General features: G+C 39.2%; 1 protein-coding gene across 1 annotated transcript in view; it reads left to right on the top strand.

The window, feature by feature from the left end:
• WDHD1 (WD repeat and HMG-box DNA binding protein 1) overlaps nt 1-18,531 on the top strand; it is a 79,735-nt gene that overhangs the window by 53,864 nt on the left and 7,340 nt on the right. Inside the window, exons 17-23 of the mRNA XM_047767390.1 lie at nt 8,211-8,325; nt 9,186-9,317; nt 14,737-14,960; nt 15,057-15,175; nt 15,363-15,419; nt 17,613-17,656; nt 18,342-18,506. Coding sequence (XP_047623346.1) covers nt 8,211-8,325; nt 9,186-9,317; nt 14,737-14,960; nt 15,057-15,175; nt 15,363-15,419; nt 17,613-17,656; nt 18,342-18,506 — 856 coding nt within the window. The remainder of the gene's footprint in view (nt 1-8,210; nt 8,326-9,185; nt 9,318-14,736; nt 14,961-15,056; nt 15,176-15,362; nt 15,420-17,612; nt 17,657-18,341; nt 18,507-18,531) is intronic.

The following is an 18,531-nucleotide window of genomic DNA, read 5'->3' as shown; positions in this document are numbered from 1 at the left end:
TGTAGGGTATTGTTTTTAGCTGTCGCAGTGATTAAGAGTTACTCCATCATTCAGAAAGCTAGGGCCAGGATTGTTAAACATCTTAGTGTATGGGATAGTCCTACTTAGCTACAAATTGTCCTTCCCCAAATGCTATAAGTTTGAGGAGGATTTTGCAGTCATCTACTGAGTGGTAATTATGACTGGAACTAGCATGGGGCAGAGGAAATGAAAAGAAGCAGATTCAAGAAAGAAACAGGATTTGCTAGCAGATTGGGGGTTGGAAATGAGAGAAGAATCAATAACACCCATATTTCTAGTTCAAGTTGCTAGATGGCTAGGTGTACCATTTATAGAAATAAGGTGAAAATGAATTCCCTCTTGGGTGTGTTAAGCCTGAAAAATATTGATAGCGTGATATCAAGAAAGTATTGGAATATATAATTTGAATTAGAAATTTTGGCTGAAGGTATATATTTGAGAATCATCAGTATACACACACACACACACACACACACACACACACACATACATATGTGTGGCTCTGGCATAGACTGGCAGCTACAGTTCCGATTAGACCACTGGCTTGGAAACCTCCATGTGCCAAGGGTGTGGCCTTAAAAAGACAAAAAAAAAAAAAGTCTTCAGAACCCAACCCTAAAGAAATTCCAACATTTAGAGGTCAGTTATTGGAGTAGGAGCTTTTGAATGAGAAAAAGGAGGATTAGCTAAGCAACTGAGAGAAAAATCACCTGAAGAGAGTCATATCACAGAAACTGTTACGTGAAGACTATTTCAAGAAAGAGGCAATAATCAGAAGGGAAATAAATATTTAAAATACATGAAAAGATGATTGCTGTCACTTAAAGTAAGATAAATACAAACCAGAATTAAAAAGAGACTTTTTACCTATTAGATTTGAATTTTTTTTTTTTTTTTTGGTCTTTTTGCCTTTTCTAGGGCCGCACCTGCGGCATATGGAGGTTCCCAGGCTAGGGGTCAAATCAGAATTGTAGCTCCCAGCCTATGCCAGAGCCACAGAAACACAGGATCCGAGCCATGTATGCGACCTACACCACAGCTCACGGCAATGCTGGATCCTTAACCCACTGAGCAAGGCCAGGGATCGAACCCGGAACCTCATGGTTCCTAGTCAGATTCATTAACCACTGAGCCACAACAGGAACTCCTTTTTTTTTATTTTTGTTTTTGTTGAGATTTGAAATTTTGACAACACTCTTAGTTGGTGAGGCTGTGGGGAAATAATCAAAAAAACTAGTATATATATTGCTGATGGGAGTATAAATTGGTTACGGTCCCTATGGAAGGCAGTGTGTTAAGAACTATGAGAATTAGAAATGCTTATGGTCTTTGACCCAATTATTATCTTTAGGATTTATCTTACAGAAAAGCTAGTACTTTCTATTTAAAGTATGATCCATGGAAAAGAATACAGATAACAAATGTTGGTGAAGATGTGGAGAAGAGGGAACCCTCATACACTGTTAGTAGTAATGGAAGTTGGTACAGACACTGTGGAAAACAGTGTGGAGGTTTCTCAAGAAACCAAAAATAGAACTACCATATGATCCAGCAATTTTGCTTCTATGTATATATCCAAAAAAAAAAAAAATAAAAGCACTAATTAGAAAAGATACATGAACCCCATTGTTCATAGCAACATTGTTTACAATTACCAAGGTATTATATGGAGGCAACCTAAGCAATAGATGAATGGATATATGCATAGGACATTTGCTGAAAGACAAATGTAAAGCCAGGGGCTCGCAGGGGAGAGGGCAGTGGAGAATAGGGAGTGGCTGCGGTTTCTGTTTGAGGTAGTGAAAATGTTTTGGGATTAGATACTTGGTGATATTGCACAACTGTGAATATACCAAAAATTGAACTGTGCACTCTGTAGTATGATATGGTTATGGTATGTATTCTGAACATTGTAACATGAATTATATCTCAAGATTATTGTTTAAACGGGTAAGGACGCTATATGTTAAGTGAAATGAAAACCATCTGTATAAAAGGGTAGAGAGGAGTTCCTTTCGTGGCTCAGTGGTTAACGAATCCGACTAGGAACCATGAGATTGCGGGTTCGGTCCCTGCCCTTGCTCAGTGGGTTAAGGATCTGGCGTGGCCATGAGCTGTGGTGTAGGTCGCAGACACAGCTCGGACCCCGCGTTGCTGTGGCTCTGGCACAGGCCAGCGGCTACAGCTCCGATTAGACCCCTAGCCTGGGAACCTACATATGCCGTGGGAGCAGCCCTAGAAAAGGGAAAAAAAAAGACCAAAAAAGGGGAGGCAGGGAGAGAATAAGAATAGGTAATTAAATTTGCTAATATATGCAAAAGAAACCCTGGAAGAATAAAAAGGAGGGGAGTTCCCATTGTGGCTCAGCAAAAACGATTCTGACTAGTATACATGAGGATACAGGTTTGATCCCTGGATTCGCTCAGTGGGTTAAGGATCCAGCATTGCCATGAGATGTGGTGTAGGTCACAGATGCGGCTTGGATCTGGCATAGCTTTGGCTGTGGTGTAGGTGGGCAGCTGTAGCTCTGATTTGACCCTTAGCCTGGGAACCTCCATATGCCGCAGGTGCAGCCCTAAAAAGACCAAAAAAAAAAAAAAAAGAAGAGGAAGAAAAGGAAATTAACAGCAATAGTTACCTGGTAGAGAGAAACTCATTAGTATAGGAGACTTCTCTATATTCTTTTTTTATACTTTTTGTGCATGTAAATGTATTAGTTGTTCCAAACTAAGTAAATTAACTTCTTTTAATGAAAGAGTCAATTCAATAACCTAAGTCTGGGAAGGCCAGTATTCAAATTCAAGAAAACATCTTAATTTAGTACATGGAGATTATTGGTAACCCTTTTAAAAGTGCTTTTAGTGACAATATAATGTTATGGAGTAGCTGGGAGCATGGGAGGTAAAGAAATGAAAGAATAATATGTGGACAACTCTTTTGAAGAAGTTTGGCAATGAATTGAGTTTATTGAGTAGGGGACTCTTAGAGCAATTCAATACACCTAACTCCTAAATTTAAACAGCTCCACTCTCCATGAATTGGTCAGTTGTGACTCTTAGGCCAAAGTTTAGCTAAAGTGGAGATGCCCAGGATCGAACCTGGGACCTCATACATGCAAAGCCTGAGCTGTACCACTGAGCTATATCCACACACATGAATTGAGTTTAGATGGGGTATCTAACGGAGGATAAGAAGTCAAGGAAGGGATTACAGTTCTGCCCCTGTATCCTCAGAGGACTGGTTCCAGGACCCCATTGATACCAAAATCTGCAGGTGCCTAATCCCCTTTTACAGCAAGGCATGGAACATTCGGCCCTTGTATCTGAGGGTTCAACATCTTTGGATATGAAGTACCAACTATATTTAGCTTGGGGATTCTAGAACATTTTTATAATCTTTTGGCAGCACATTCAGTAAAGAGGGTGAGATTGACTGTGAAAAAAGGAGATAAACGAAGGAATGAAATTCCCCCCCAAAAGGTGCTGGATATTAGAGCAGCTATCTGAAGTAGGAAGATATTTTATTGTCATAATGAGAGGAAAGAAGAAAGCACAAGTGCAGACAGATTTGGTAGAGGAAAGATGAAAGTAATTCCTGTTTGATGGCTTCTGCCCTGGTGGCAGATTTTGAAGCAAGGTAGAGGGTAGTTTTGAAGGTGTTGGTTGGCAGTGAGAAGACACAGTCTTCTTAAAGAATGTGAAATTGAACTTAGTAGAAAACTGTAGAGGAATTGCTAGTTATTGTTTCTGTATGTCTTATCTTTTCAAAGTTTCCAGATACCCCTTTATTGACATGTTTAGTATCAGAAGGATTATATTAGTTAACTTTTTAACAGTTCTTAGGGTGTAGGTTGTTTCCAGAAAATTTTTACATGTCTCTTTCCAGGAATCAAGTTTTTAGTAATTTGAATGGAAGAATTTATATTTTATCTTAATTAAAGGTTAAGTTTTGAATTTATAAGGATTTTTTACTCTTCCATTCTATTACATGTTTATTCAACTAAGATGATTCTTTTTTTGTTAATGTCATTATGTTAAGGAGGTTTGTGAAATTATTCATTTGCAATGAATAATTTTGGTTTTTCATTTAATTTAATATTATAAGTATTTTATCATGTTCAATTTTTAACCCCCCAGTAATTTATACAACTGGCTTTCTTATTTGCTTTACAGTTAAGGTCTGTGAAGAGTTTTAACTCTTATTAAAGACTGATAATTACAGCTGGTAACATTTAACTGTTAAATCAACATGGGACAAAAAAATAATAGACTCTGAATTACAGTGTTTAGACTTGGAAGGATTTTAGAAATTGTCTAAGCCTGTGGCTCCTGACATTTTAAAGAATAAGAACCTTTTTAAATGTCAAAGCATTTCATAATTTACAAACAATAGCAGCTTGTACAGGGAGTATCAGTTGATAGAGGAAATCCATAATAGCAGAAGGCTATATACCTAAAAACTATATTTTAACCTAAGTTTGTATTTATAAGTTATATTGTCTGCATACAAGTGAAAACTAATACATCAAGTGGAAGCTCTTTTATTCATTCTATAACAGTTCATTGTGCCTATGTGAATGCATGGTCAGTATGTAATAGCTCAACAGCCCAACAAGAATTTTTTAAAATGGAACCACTAGTTTCTTTTGGTCCAGGTCCTCAGCTCTGCCTTCACTCCTGGTCCTTCTCCTCAAAAGATTAAGTAACTGGGTAAAACTGAGGTCCCAAAAGATTAAGTAACTTAAGATCACACACCTAATGAGTAGCAAAAATTTCCTCTATTTTTCTGTATTGAGATATGGTAGTAATGGAAATAGATTGAAAGAATAAACTTCTCCCTTAAGAACTGTCTTATTTTATGAGAATAATTGAATTACTGAGAGGAATCTTGCAGCAGACATCTGAAACACTGAGAAGATATGCTGAAAAATGTATATACTTGTATGTACTGTGATAAATTGGTCAGAATGCTTTTTTTTCCTCTGGCTTTATTCTGGGAGAATCAACTTGAAGAATATTCTTCAGGGAGTTCCCATCATGGCTCAGCAGTTAACAAACCTGACTAGTATCCATGAGGATCCAGGTTCGATACCTGGCCTCGCTCTGTAGGTTAAGGATCCAGCGTTGTGGAGAGCTGTGGTGTATGTCGCAGATGAGCCTTGGATCCTGAGTTGCTGTGGCTATGGTGTAGGCCATCAGGTGTAGCTCCAATTTGACCCCTAGACTAGGAACCTCCATATGCCATGGGTGCATTCCAAAAAAGACAAGAAAAAAAAAAGAAGAAGAAGAAGAAGAATATTCTTCCAAGATTGGATGCTACATTTCTCAGTATGGCCTACTACACTTCTCTTACAAGCTTTCCTTACATTTAGACACATTTAGAGATGATACATTTCCTTCCTATTGATAGCCCCATGAAAGCCCAGGGAAAAAAATTGTACAGCCAGCTTTAGTAGCCCGTTGCTGTGTTTAATAAGATTTACCTATCCTTGCTATCAAGAAATCCACCCTTGTGTTTATTTAAATCTCTAACACTTCTGTTTGCTTTTAGTGTTCATGGTAAAGATAGTAAACACTTGCTCCTCTGGAAAAGCAGCATTTCATAGCGGTCCAGTGCTGGAGCCTGCTGTGGTATCCTGGCTGAAATGCTCGCTTTGTAGCCCTGGCCTTGACACTTGTAGATTCTCTGTGCCTCTGTTTCTCATTTCTGAAACCAGGATGAAACTAACGCCCATCTCACAGAGCTGCTGTGTAGATGAAGTGATGTAGGAGTACATAGTTCCTGGCCTTGGTCAGTAGTCATTGAACATCAGCTGTTAATAGCAAAGGTAGTTTCCATACTATCTTTAAGGCATTTAGCTTTGTATTTCATGATATCTGTTTTTTGGTGGTGGTTTTTTTTTTTTTTTTTTTTGCTTTTTAGGGCCATTTCTGAGATGTATGGAGGTTCCCAGACTGGGGTCAAATTGGAGCTACAGCTACTGGCCTCTACCACAACCACAGCAACACAGGATATGAGCCTCATCTGCAACCTTCACCACAGCTCACGGCAACACCAGATCCCCAACCCACTGAGTGAGGCCAGGGATCGAACCCACATCCTCGTGGATACTAGTCAGATTCGCTTCCGCTGAACCACAATGGAAACTCTCCAGTCTTTCCATTTGAAATACATTTTCTTTCTTTTTCTTTTTTTGAAATTTATATCCTTTTTTTTTTTGTGTGTGTGTGTGTGTGTCTTTTGTCTTTTTTGTTGTTGTTGTTGTTGTTGCTATTTCTTGGGCCGCTCCCGCGGCATATGGAGGTTCCCAGGCTAGGGGTTGAATCGGAGCTGTAGCCACTGGCCTACGCCAGAGCCACAGCAATGCGGGATCCGAGCCGCGTCTGCAATCTACACCACAGCTCACGGCAATGCCGGATCGTTAACCCACTGAGCAAGGGCAGGGACCGAACCCGCAACCTCATGGTTCCTAGTTGGATTCGTTAACCACTGCGCCACGATGGGAACTCCTATATCCTTTTTTTAAAAAACAATTTTTACTTTTTCTATTATAGTTGGTTTACAGTGTTCTATCAGTTTTCTACTGTACAGCAAAATGACCCAGTCACACATATATATACATTCCTTTTCTCACATTTTCCTCCATCATGTTCCATCACAAGTGACTAGATATCTTTCCCTGTTCTATACAGCCAGATAAATACATTTTCTAACACAAATTCAGCAGTATGTATGCTTTCTTTTTGGTGAGGTAATACATTTGTTAAAAATAAATTTTTAAAAATTCATTTGAATCAATATAAAACACCTACCTTTAATTACTGATCTGAAGTTTATCACTCCTACCTCTATTTGAAATGAACATCATTTTAGCAAAAACTGTCTTTATGTTATCCTCTGAAGATTTTTTTCATGTCACTACTGGTTAATACATAACTGAGAGTTTACTAATTTTCCGTGCTATAGTCTGATTTGTTCTCTACAAACGTCAACTTTTTCTTTTCCTTCTTAAGAGTTACCTAATGTTTTTGAAAACTGTTTGGGTTTTTTTTTGCAAGTTTTTAAAGCATTGGTTAAAGTACTGAGTATGTATCCTATGCTATGTAAAGATAAATCAGGCCAGCAGCCTGAGTTGGCTGGTAAAATTATTATCTACTTTTGAGTCAGTGCTCTAAAAGACTTATGAACAAAATCCTTTATCAATGTCTATAATAACACTTACCTGTACTGGACATTTTGTGATCTTTTTCTCTTATATGACATTTTCTGCCTTCATTACCAAGTATTTACAAACTGATGGATGAAGGTGAATATGCTTTATCAGCATTTTATCTGAGGGTGATCTGTTTTATAACATAGGTCCCACGGGAAGTATCTATGGCACCATTTCTGTATTTTGAAAGTGGACATTTTGCTAAGGAAAATCTGAAAAGATCTGATTTCACTTGTAGTAATTGTTTATTTAATAAAGCTGACATGAGGAGGAATTTTTGAAATTCTTGAAATACATGAAGGGATAGCTTTTTTTTTTGTTTATTTGCTTTTTTTAGGGCCACACCCTTGGCTTTTGGAGGTTCCCAGGCTAGTGGTCCAACCAGAGCTGCAGCTGCTGGCCTACATCACAGCGACAGCAACTCGTGATCCAAGCTGCATCTGTGACCTGCACCACAGCTCACTGGAACACTGGATCCTTAACCCACTGAGTGAGGCCAGCGATCAAACCTGTGTCCTTATGGATGCTAGTCAGATTGTTTTTGCTGAGCCACGACAGGAGCTCTACTTTTTGTTTTTTCAGTTTTTTGTTTTTGTTTTTGCTTTTTTTCTGGGTTGCACCTGAAAGTTCCCAGGCTAGGAGTCAAATCGGAGCTGCAGCTCCTGACCTATACCACAGCTTAAAGCAATGCCAGATCCTCAGGTCACTGAGCAAGGCCAAGGACCAAACTCACATCCTTATGGATCCTAGTCAGGTTCATAACCACTGAGCCACAACGGGGACTCTGAGGAGGAATAGTTTTTATGCATAATCAGGTCTAAAGTACTTTCTTTAAAAGAGGAATTTTTGTGTATTATTAAGCCAGCTATTGGAATAATAGTATTCTAAGTTACTAATATGTGCAAAACTTATAATGTAGCAGTTTTTAATGATATTTTAGAAAGTTGTTACTGTAAAACTCTTTCTTTCCTGACAGGTGCATTCCTTGCAAAGGTTCTCGATTTCCTCCCACCCTTCCACGCCCTGCTATAGCTGTGTTATCCTTTAAGCTTCCTTACTGCCAGACTGGTACAGAGAAAGGGCAAATGGAGGTATGCACAAATCTTACCTTGACACCGAATTTGATAATGCCCTGCCTGTGATGTAGGCATTTAGAATTGTCCTGATGACTAGTGTTTATTCATTATTTTGTAGTTAAATAAATAGCAGTAGCTGGGAGGGAGGAGGGCTTATGATCCCCAAGGCTCTGACTGCCATTGCCGCTTCTAGGGACTTTGAGGTAAATGGGTATGACTGTCAGGGCCTCTCTAGGGTCAGGTACTTGCTTTCAGAGTCGGAAGGATATGCCTTCGTGAACTTTGTACCCTAGGTGCCAGGTGTGTCTCACCCTAGTCATAGGCTTGTGTCATTACAAGTCACTTGAAATCTTGCAGTTAGTTATTCTAAACAAGAAACAAATCAACTTCTAAAATCTAGTTCTCTGAGCATTAACCATGATAGCTAGGATACTTTAAAATGCTCTATAGTTGACTCAAAGAAAATGGGTTCGAATCATGCAGGTTCACTTTAGATGGATTTTTTTCATTAGTAACTGCTACAGTATTACATGATCTGCAATTGGTTGAATCTGAGGATGTCAGGCTTCAGATATGAAGTAATCGAGTATATGCAGGGCTGACCATAAATTATACACAGATTTTTAACCACATAGGGGGTAGGTACCCCATCTCCCCCCCCGCACCCCCACATTGTTCTAAGGTTCAACTATTCCCCATTTTTTAAGGTTAGAAGATAAAGTCAAGCCATAGTATCATATTAGACTATGGATTGTAAAATAAGCCATAGAAAGGAATATTTCAGAAAATATTTTATTCAGAAACTGGTATCATATGATAATTATTTAACACTTGCCTGGTATTCAGGTGACTAAGCAATTTTTTCACTTTTATAGGAACAATATTGGCGTTCAGTTTTGTTTCACAACCATCTTGATTATTTAGCTAAAAGTGGTTATGAATATGAAGAGAGTACTAAAAATCAAGCAATAAAAGAACAACAGGAACTTTTAATGAAAATGCTTGCGGTAAGTAAAATAAATATACTTGGGGGAATAAAAGTTAAATGCTTTTCTCTAGATTGAACTTTTTTTTTTTTTTTTTGGTTTTCTTAGGGCCACACTCACAGCATATGGAGGTTCCCAGGCTAGGGGTCTAATTGGAGCTATAGCTGCCAGCCTATGCCACAGCCACAGCAAGGCCAGATCCGAGCCGCATCTGTGACCTACACCACAGCTCACGGCAACACCAGATCTTTAACCCACTGATCTAGGCCAGGGATCAAACCCACAACTTCATGGTTCCTAGTTGGATTTGTTTCCACTGTGCCATGACAGGAATTCCCAGATTGACTATTGATCATATGTGAATTATCACTAGATTCCACAACCTAGAATTCTTAAGTTGTATCTGGTGGTGTTTTTCTCCCTTAAAATTTATGTTTCCCAGTTGATGTTGCAGCTAAAATATATAAGATCATAAGAAGAAATAAACTATTCTAGTGCTACCTCCCACTGGTCTGTTTTAACAGACCCTCTAGGAGATTCTGATGCTTATTAATAAAGTTTGAGGAGTTCCTGTTGTGGCTTAGCGGGTTAAGAATCTGACTAGTATCCATGCGTGAAGATGCAGACTTGATCCCTGGCCTCTTCAGTGGGTCAACGATCTGGCGTTTCGGTGAGCTGCAGTGCAGATCAAAGATGGGGCTCCGATCCCACATTGTTGTGCCTGTAGTGTAGGCCGGCAGCTGCAGCTCCTCTGCTACACCTAGTCTGGGAACTTCCAAATGCAGAAGGTGTGTCCCTAAAAATAATTATAATAATAAAGTTTGAGAACTGACTCTAGCTCCTGCTTTTTTTGTTGTTGTTTTTTGTTTGTTTGTTTTTTGTTTTTTTTTTTAGCTCCTGCTTTTATCATGAGCAGCAAATAGCGTTTGAATGTGGACATTTAGATCTCTAGGCTGGGCAATCCTGAGAACTTTGATCAAGCTTTTAGATATGCCTGCCTTTTGATTTCCTCTTAGGCAGCTTTGTGTGGTAAAAATTTGTCTGTAGCCAGTGACCAGGTTTGGTCCCTTGGATAGTAAAATACATTTATCTTTGGAGATAATGAACTTTTTGAAACATAAGGTTTGTATGTTGGTGTCCTTATTCCAAAGTAATTTATGGACAGCAGTATAATTTCTTCTCAGAGATCCCATCATGTCTCAGTGATTAACAAACCTGACTAGTAATATCCATGAGGAAGTGGGTTCAATCCCTGGCCTTGCTTAGTGGGTTGGGGATCCGGCATTGCCGTAAACTGTGGTATAAGTTGCAGAAATAGCTTGGATCCTGCACTGCTGTAGTTGTGGTATACGACAGCAGCTCTAGCTCCGATTCGACCCATAGCCTGGGAACCTCCACATGCCACAGGTGCATCCCTTAAAAAAAAAAAAAGGGAGAGAGACAAAAAAATGATTTCTTGTCTGCTCTTCTTGCACTAGACTGTACCCTTGAAGGCAGTGTCTGTACCCTTGAAAGCAGTGACCACGTGTCCTTCACTGCTATATACCAGGCAATGGCATGGTGGCTAATATGTAGTAGACTCAGTATTTCCTAAAAGAGTAAATGGCCCAGACTTTTCATTTTAAAGCTGAGGAGGAAGAGTTCTGAGGGAAAAGTGACATCTAAAACCACAGAGCTGATTGTAACTGCAGTCTCCAAAAGGCAGTATTCACTACTCTCACCACTATGCAACACTGCCTTGAATTTAGTATTAAAGAAATTTAATTAGTTTACTAGAGAGTAAGTTTTCCTTTTATATAGTCTTATTTCTTTTTTTCCATTTTTCATCTTTTTATTACATACTGAATTTATTACATTTATTACATTTATATTTGTACAATGATCATCACAATCCAATTTTATAGGATTTCCATCCCACAACCCCACCCCCTGAACTGTCTCCTTTGCAAACCATAAGTTTTTCAAAGTCTGTGAGTCAGTATCTGTTCTGCAAAGAAGTTCATTGTGTCCTTTTTTCATATTCCACATGTCAGTGAAAGCCCTTGATGTTGGTGTGTCATTGTCTGATTGACTTCACTTAGCATAATAATTTCTAGGTCCATCCATGTTGCTAAAAAATGCCAGTATTTTGTTCCTTTGAATGGCTGAGTAATATTCCATTGTGTATGTGTACCACATCTTCTTGATCCACTTCTCTGTCGATGAACATTTAGGTTGTTTCCATGTCTTGGCTATTGCAAATAGTGCTGCAATGAACATTGGAGTACATGTGTCTTTGTGAGTCATGGTTTTCTCTGGGTAGATGCCCAGGAGTGGGATTGCTGGATCAAATGGGAGTTCTTTTTTTTAGTTTTCTGAGGCATCTCCATACTGCTTTCCACAGTGGTTGCACCAATTTACAATCCCCCCAACAGTGTACTAGGGTTCCTTTTTCTCTACACCCTCTCCAGCACTTATTGTTGTAGACTTTGATGATGGCCATTCTGGCTGGTGTAAGGTGGTACCTCAGAGTGGTTTTGATTTGCATTTCTCTAATACTGAGTGATATTGAACATCTTTTCATTTGTTTTTTGGCCATCTGTATGTCTTCTTTGGAGACTTGTCTGTTTAGATCTTCTGCCCATTTTTTGATGGGGTTGTTTTTTTTTTGGTATGGGGCTGCAGAAGGTGTTTATGAATTTTGGAGATTAATCCCTTGTCAGTCAATTCATTTGCAAATATTTTCTCCCACCCTGTGGGTTGTCTTTTTGTGTTGTTTAGGGTTTCCTTTGCTGTGCAGAAACTTTTAAGTTTAATTAAGTCCCATTTGTTTATTTTTGTTTTTACTGTCCTTACTCTAAGAGGTGGATCTGAGATGTTGCTGTTGTTTATGTCGGAGAGTGTTTGGCCTGTGTTTCCCTCTAGGAGTTTGATAGTGTCTGGTCTTATATCTAGGTCTTTAATCCATTTCGAGTTTATTTTTGTGTATGATGTTAGGGAGTGTTCTAAATTTATTCTTTTCCATGTGGCTGTCCAGTTTTCCCAGCACCACTTATTGAACAAGCTGTCCTTTCTCCATTGTATATTCTTGCCTCTTTTGTTATATATGAGTTGGCTGTAGGTGTGTGGGTTTAATTCTGGGCTTTCTATCCTGTTCCACTGATCTGTATGTCTGTCTTTGTGCCAGTACCATACAGTTCTTATGATTGTTGCTTTGTAGTATAGTCTGAAATCAGGGCACCTGATTCCTCCAGCTCCATTTTTCTTTTTCAGGATATCTTTGGTGATTCTGGGTCTTTTGTGCTTCCAAACAAACTTTAAACTATTTTGTTCGAGTTCTGTGAAAAATGTCCTTGGTAATTTGATAGGGATTGCATTGAATGTGTATATTGCCTTGGATAGTATAGTCATTTTGGTAATATTAACTCTTCCAATCCATGAGCATGGTATATCTTTCCATCTATTTGTGTCATCTTTGATTTCTTTCATCAGTGTGTTACAGTTTTCAGAGTACAGGTCTTTTGTCTCTTTAGGTAGGTTTACTCCTAGGTATTTTATTCTTTTGGATGCAATGGTAAACAGGATTGCTTCCCTAATTTCTCTTTCTGCTCTTTCATTGTTAGTATATAGAAATGCTGTCGATTTCTGTGTATTAATTTTGACTTTGCCAAATTCATGGATGAGCTCTTAATAGTTTTCTGGTAGCATCCTTAGGATTCTCTAGGTATAGTATCATGTCATCGGCAAATAGTGATAGTTTTACTTCTTCCTTTCCAATTTGGATTCCTTTTATCTCTTACTTCTCTGATTGCTGTGGCTAGGATTTCCAAAACTATGTTGAGTAGTAGGGGCAAGAGTGGACATCCTTGTCTTGTTCCTGATCTCAGCGGGAATTCTTTTCACCATTGAGAATTATGTTGGTTGTGGGTTTGTCACATATGGCCTTTATTATGTTGAGGTAGGTTCCCTCTATGCCCACTTTCTGAAGGGTTTTTATCAGAAATGGGTGTTGGAGTTTGTCAGAGGCTTTTTCTGCGTATATAGTCTTATTTCTGATACATGAACTAGTGATGTTTTTGTATCCTACAACACATGTAGGGAAATACATTGGATTTATTTACTATTTAGCCTTAGAGGGGCTTTTCCTCTGGAGTGCAGTATTCCTCAGCAGGGTAGTAGCAGCCTGGCCAGTTCCTTAGCATTCCTGGTCCCCCCCCCCCCCCCCCCCCCCCCCCCCCCGCAAAAACCCATTGTTGAATCTAGTTACTGGAAGAACCATGCTGCTCCCTTTCATTTCCAAATGCCCCCTGAGGCAGAATACCACCCTGGTGGAGAAATACTGATTATAAACAAGCGATTGTGGAAAACTTGAGAAGGATGTGCAGGTGAATATTTAAAACTTCCATGCCGATGTATCAGACTTGACATGTCTAAATAACAAAATAATTCTTCTGTCCTGTGAATTATGAAACCCTTAGTAGTCTTCGAATTATTAATTTTCCTCACATTATATTTGAGTTGCTTCCATTTGAGTTGTCAGAATTCATACCAAAAAGAACAAGCTAGTGTTTTCTAAGAGATGATAAATATTCTTCATTTTATGTTGTAAATATAGCCCTCAAAAAAGAGGTTGTTTATTTGGAAATTGTAAAAATATTTCTGGTAGTTAGAGATCATAGACAATCACACGTAAAAAACTAATGGATAAATCTACTTGCCCACCCAAATTCACTTAGTAGCATTTGTGTCCCAGTTCTGGGCAAAGTAATAACAAATAAATCATGGACAGTGTATTCTTTCTTTGAGTTTGCTACCCTGTTTGGTGAGGGCAGGTAGGAGGATGGGTGGGAAAACAAATGTAGGAGAACCATTTTTGAATTTTTTAAAATAAATGTCTTCCTTTATTAGCAATTAATAACTTAAAATGGTATGTCATATTTCATTGACTCTAAGCTAATAGTTGACTGTAAAGTGCAGCATTATTTTATTTAAGTCACTGAGACAAAAAAATGCTGCCCATTAAACTTTGACTCATCATCAATTGTAAGATGCTCCCCAACTTCTGAGAGAGATGTTAAAATGTATAAAATACATCTTAGAGGAGTTCCTGCCATGGCGCAGTAGACACAAATCTGACTAGTATCCATGAGAATGCTGGTTTGATCCCTGGCCTCACTCAGTAGGTTCAGGATCCGGCATTGCTATGAGCTGTGATCCTTCATTGCTGTGGGGTAGGCCAGCAGCCGTAGCTCCAATTGGACCCCTAGCCTGGGAAACTCCATATGCCATAGGTATAGCCCTAAAAAAATAAATAAAAAATAAAGTGCATCTTAGAATCAGAGATACATTATCTAGAAGACTGTTTTCTCAGTTCTTCTAGTAGTCTTGTTCTTTTATTTCTAAAAAGCTTTACTTAACGTAATTTTGCCCATACACCAACCCCCCTTTTTTTTCCTTTTAGCTTTCTTGTAAACTAGAGCGGGAATTTCGATGTGTGGAACTTGCAGATCTAATGACTCAGAATGCTGTGAATTTAGCCATTAAATATGCTTCTCGTTCTCGGAGATTAATATTGGCCCAAAAACTTAGTGAATTGGCTGTAGAGAAGGCAGCAGAATTGGCAGCACCCCAAGCTGAAGAAGAGGAAGAGGAAGAAGAGGATTTCAGAAAAAAGTTGAATGCTGGGTAAGAAATTTTCAGTTGTTTGAGTTTTCCTTTACATCCTAAATATTCACTTGGTCTTGGCATAGCTCTTTGTTGAATAATATTCTTGTCTTTTAGTTATAGTAATACTCCTACAGAGTGGAGTCAGCCAAGGCTCAGAAATCAAGTTGAAGAAGATACAGAGGACACTGAGGAGGTTGATGATATAGAAGAAAAACCAGAAATACACAAACATAGTAAGATACATCTTGAAGTCAATTTAAAGATGAAAAATTTCATATGTGTGACTTCCTCATTTTACTTGGCTGAGGAAAATTGAATACCTATGCTTTTTCAAGACATCTTTAGTGTCTGGTTGTTGATTATAGAAGATGACTTTATCTTCCCATTCACACTGTATTGTTTTATCTTAATTGTTTGTAGGACAGAACCCATTTTTTAAAAGTGCAGATTCCACTGATGTGCCAGCTATTAAGTCAGGTAAGAAATACCTTAGATTTTGTAATATCAGGTCATACATCTATTAAAATTCACCTGACTGTTTTTAGGACCTGTTTTTGTTGTTTTCAGTCAGAATGTCGTTTGTGAAACTGTGGTCATCTAACAGACACTTATTAAATGCCTCTTGTTTGTCAGGGATTCGACTAGATAGGGGATACCGAAGTCAGGTACACACATGTGTGTTTGATCCCTACATAAGTCTTACAGTACTGTTTGGCTTCTAGAAGTATGTACGTATAGGGATTCTCTTGTGGTGCAGCAGGTTAAGGATCTGTCATTGTCACTATAGCGGTTTGAGTCATTGCTGTGGCAAAGTTTCCATCCTTGGCCCGGGAACTTCCACATGCCGCAAGTGCAGCCAAAAAAAATTAGTTTGATTTTTAAAAATGTACTTTTATATGTCTTCAGAGTATTAAAAGCATATAAAAGGTGGTTCTAATCCAGTCAGTAGTGAAGGATGGTTGGGACCCAGGGAAGGCCTCATGACTGTTTAAACCTGAGATCTAAGGAATGAATGAGTCAGCTAGGCAAAGGTGGTGGGAGCAGCAGCAGAGGAAAAGCATGTGGGCTTAAGGAGCAGCATGTGTGAAGACTGTAAGTGCGGTGTGAGGAGTTCCTGCTATGGCACAACAGGGTCTACAGTATATTAGGAGCGCTAGGACACAGATTCAATCCCCAGCCAGCACCGTGGCTTAAGAATCCAGCATAGGCGCAGCCGAGGCTTAGGTCTCATCTGCGGCTCGAATCTGATCCTAGGCCCAGAAACTCCATATGCCTGGGGGCAGCCAAAAATGGGGGGGGAAAAAAGAAGAGTAGTGTGAGGAGCACAGGGAGCAAAGAGAAAGTGCTGAATGGTTTTGGAGTGATGGGCAGGAACCAAACTGTGAAGATCCATGTAGGCCATAGTAAGGATTTTGATCTTTATTCTAAGGTTGCTGGGAGGTTGTTAGGGGCTTAGTATGGCATACTGTGCAGAGGAAGATTATATGTCGAGACTACTGAGGTCCCAATTGAGATGAAGTAGTGACCCAGACTAGGTAGAAAGAATGGGAGGAATTGAGGTGTTTCTGAAGATTACACAGAGGATATGGAAGGTCAGGGTGTGAAGAATGACTCAGTTTCGGACTTGAGTACTCGAGTGAATGATGGCACCATTTACCGAGTCAGGAAACACTAGGGGAAGTAGGTTTAGAGGGAGGATGAGGAATTTCTATTGGCTCAGGAAAGGAATATCTCTGGGGTGGAAATGTAAAGTGAAAACCACTGGCATAAACAGCGTAAACCATGGGTATGGGTGAGTGAGCACTGGGGAAAAATGTAAAGTGAGGGGAAAATGAGCTTAGGCCTGGAGAATCATCAACATTTATATTATCAGGTAGAGGAAGCAGAGGAGGAGGAGGAACCATCAAAAGAGAATGAGAATGTAACAGAGCAAGGAGGTTAGCCAGGGAATGCAGTATCTCTGAAGTCAAGGGGGAGAGGGCATCAAGAAGAAAGGAATGCTGAGCTGTCTGGCGTGCAGTTGGCTGGTCAAATAGGATGATGGCTGAAAAGGATTTGGCCACCTTAGAGTTTGTTCAGAGTCCTTAGCAAGAGAAGATTCTGTAGGGTAGTCAAGCTGGAAGCCAAGTTTTGGATGGTGGAACATATGAATGGTAAGGAGATGGGAATAGCTGTGTAGACAGCTCTTAAGAAATTTTGCTGGAGTTCCCGTCAAACAAATCGGACTAAGAACCATGAGGTTGTGGGTTCCATCCCTGGCCTTGCTCAGTGGATTAAGGATCCATCGTTGCCATGAGCTGTGGTGTAGGTCACAGATGCGGCTTGGATCCCACGTTGCTGTGGCTATGGTATACACCAGTAGCTACAGCTCCAATTGGACCCCTAACCTGGGAACCTCCATATGCCATGGGTGTAGCCTAAAAAGCAAAAAAACAAACCAAAAAAAACCCATTTTTCTGCTTAGGAGAGATGAGAGAAAATCATGACTAGTCGGGGAGAGTGTTTGAGTTTTCTTTGATCTTGGAAGTAGGAAGAAGGTCATATGTAGTTATTAATAAAATTGCAAAGTGCATATATTTTCATATAATATAGATTAAAATATTCCGTTATAGAAGTCTGAAGTCTTCTGAGTTTTACCACCATTAAGTGAGGGTTTCTTTCTTATGAAAGGTGCAGTTACCTCCAGCAGCCAAGGACGAATAAACCCCTTCAAGGTAAACTCTTTCCAGTGATGTTTTCTATTATTTAAGTACATTTCCATAACAGGGAAATATTTTTAAACTACCAGATGACCCTTCCTAGACCTAGAGGGATTAAAGACTGTAGCAGATTAAATTTTAAAATATTTATTTATTTTAAATTTAAAAATATTCAAGTAAACAAAGTTAAGGGGAGTTCCCAGTGTGGCTCAGCAAAAAAGAATCTGACTAGGAACCATGAGGTTTCAGGTTTGATCCCTGGCCTTGCTCAGCGGGTTAAGGATCTGGCGTTGCTGTGAGCTGTGGTGTAGGTCGCAGACATGGCTTGGATCCCGCATTGCTGTGGCTCTGGCGTAGGCCGGCGGCTACAGCCCCGATTAGACCCCTAGCCTATGAACCTCCTTGGGTTCCTTGGGTGCGGCCCTAAAAAGCAAAAAATAAAGTTGAAAGCGGCACTAGTTCATTCTTGGACCCAGAATTTTCTGCTTATTTTCTAAGAACCTATGGTTTTGAAAGGTACTCCCTGGTTTTTTTTGGGGGGATGTGGTATTTGGGAATATGTATATCAGTTTTAATTTGGGTTATACAAATGTATTCAAAGGTGAGATTATAATGCAAATTTAACAAATTTACAGGAAAAATAAATTTCTTGATATTTTTGTTCTTTAAACATAAATGCTAATACCAGTTTGTACTTTAGGTATCAAGCAGTTCCAAAGAGCCAGCCAGTTCATTCAGTTCAGTACGTTCAACTAATATTTTAGACAATATGAACAAATCCAAGAAATCTGCACTTAATCGAGCCACAAATAATGAAAAATCTCCAGTTATAAAGCCTTTGGTTCCAAAGCCAAAGTCTAAGCAGGTATGATTTCAGCTGCCCCCATCTG

The sequence above is a fragment of the Phacochoerus africanus genome, chromosome 2 (genome assembly GCF_016906955.1).
Source record: "Phacochoerus africanus isolate WHEZ1 chromosome 2, ROS_Pafr_v1, whole genome shotgun sequence".
Taxonomy (NCBI): domain Eukaryota; kingdom Metazoa; phylum Chordata; class Mammalia; order Artiodactyla; family Suidae; genus Phacochoerus; species Phacochoerus africanus.
This window is presented reverse-complemented; position numbering and strand designations above follow the sequence as displayed.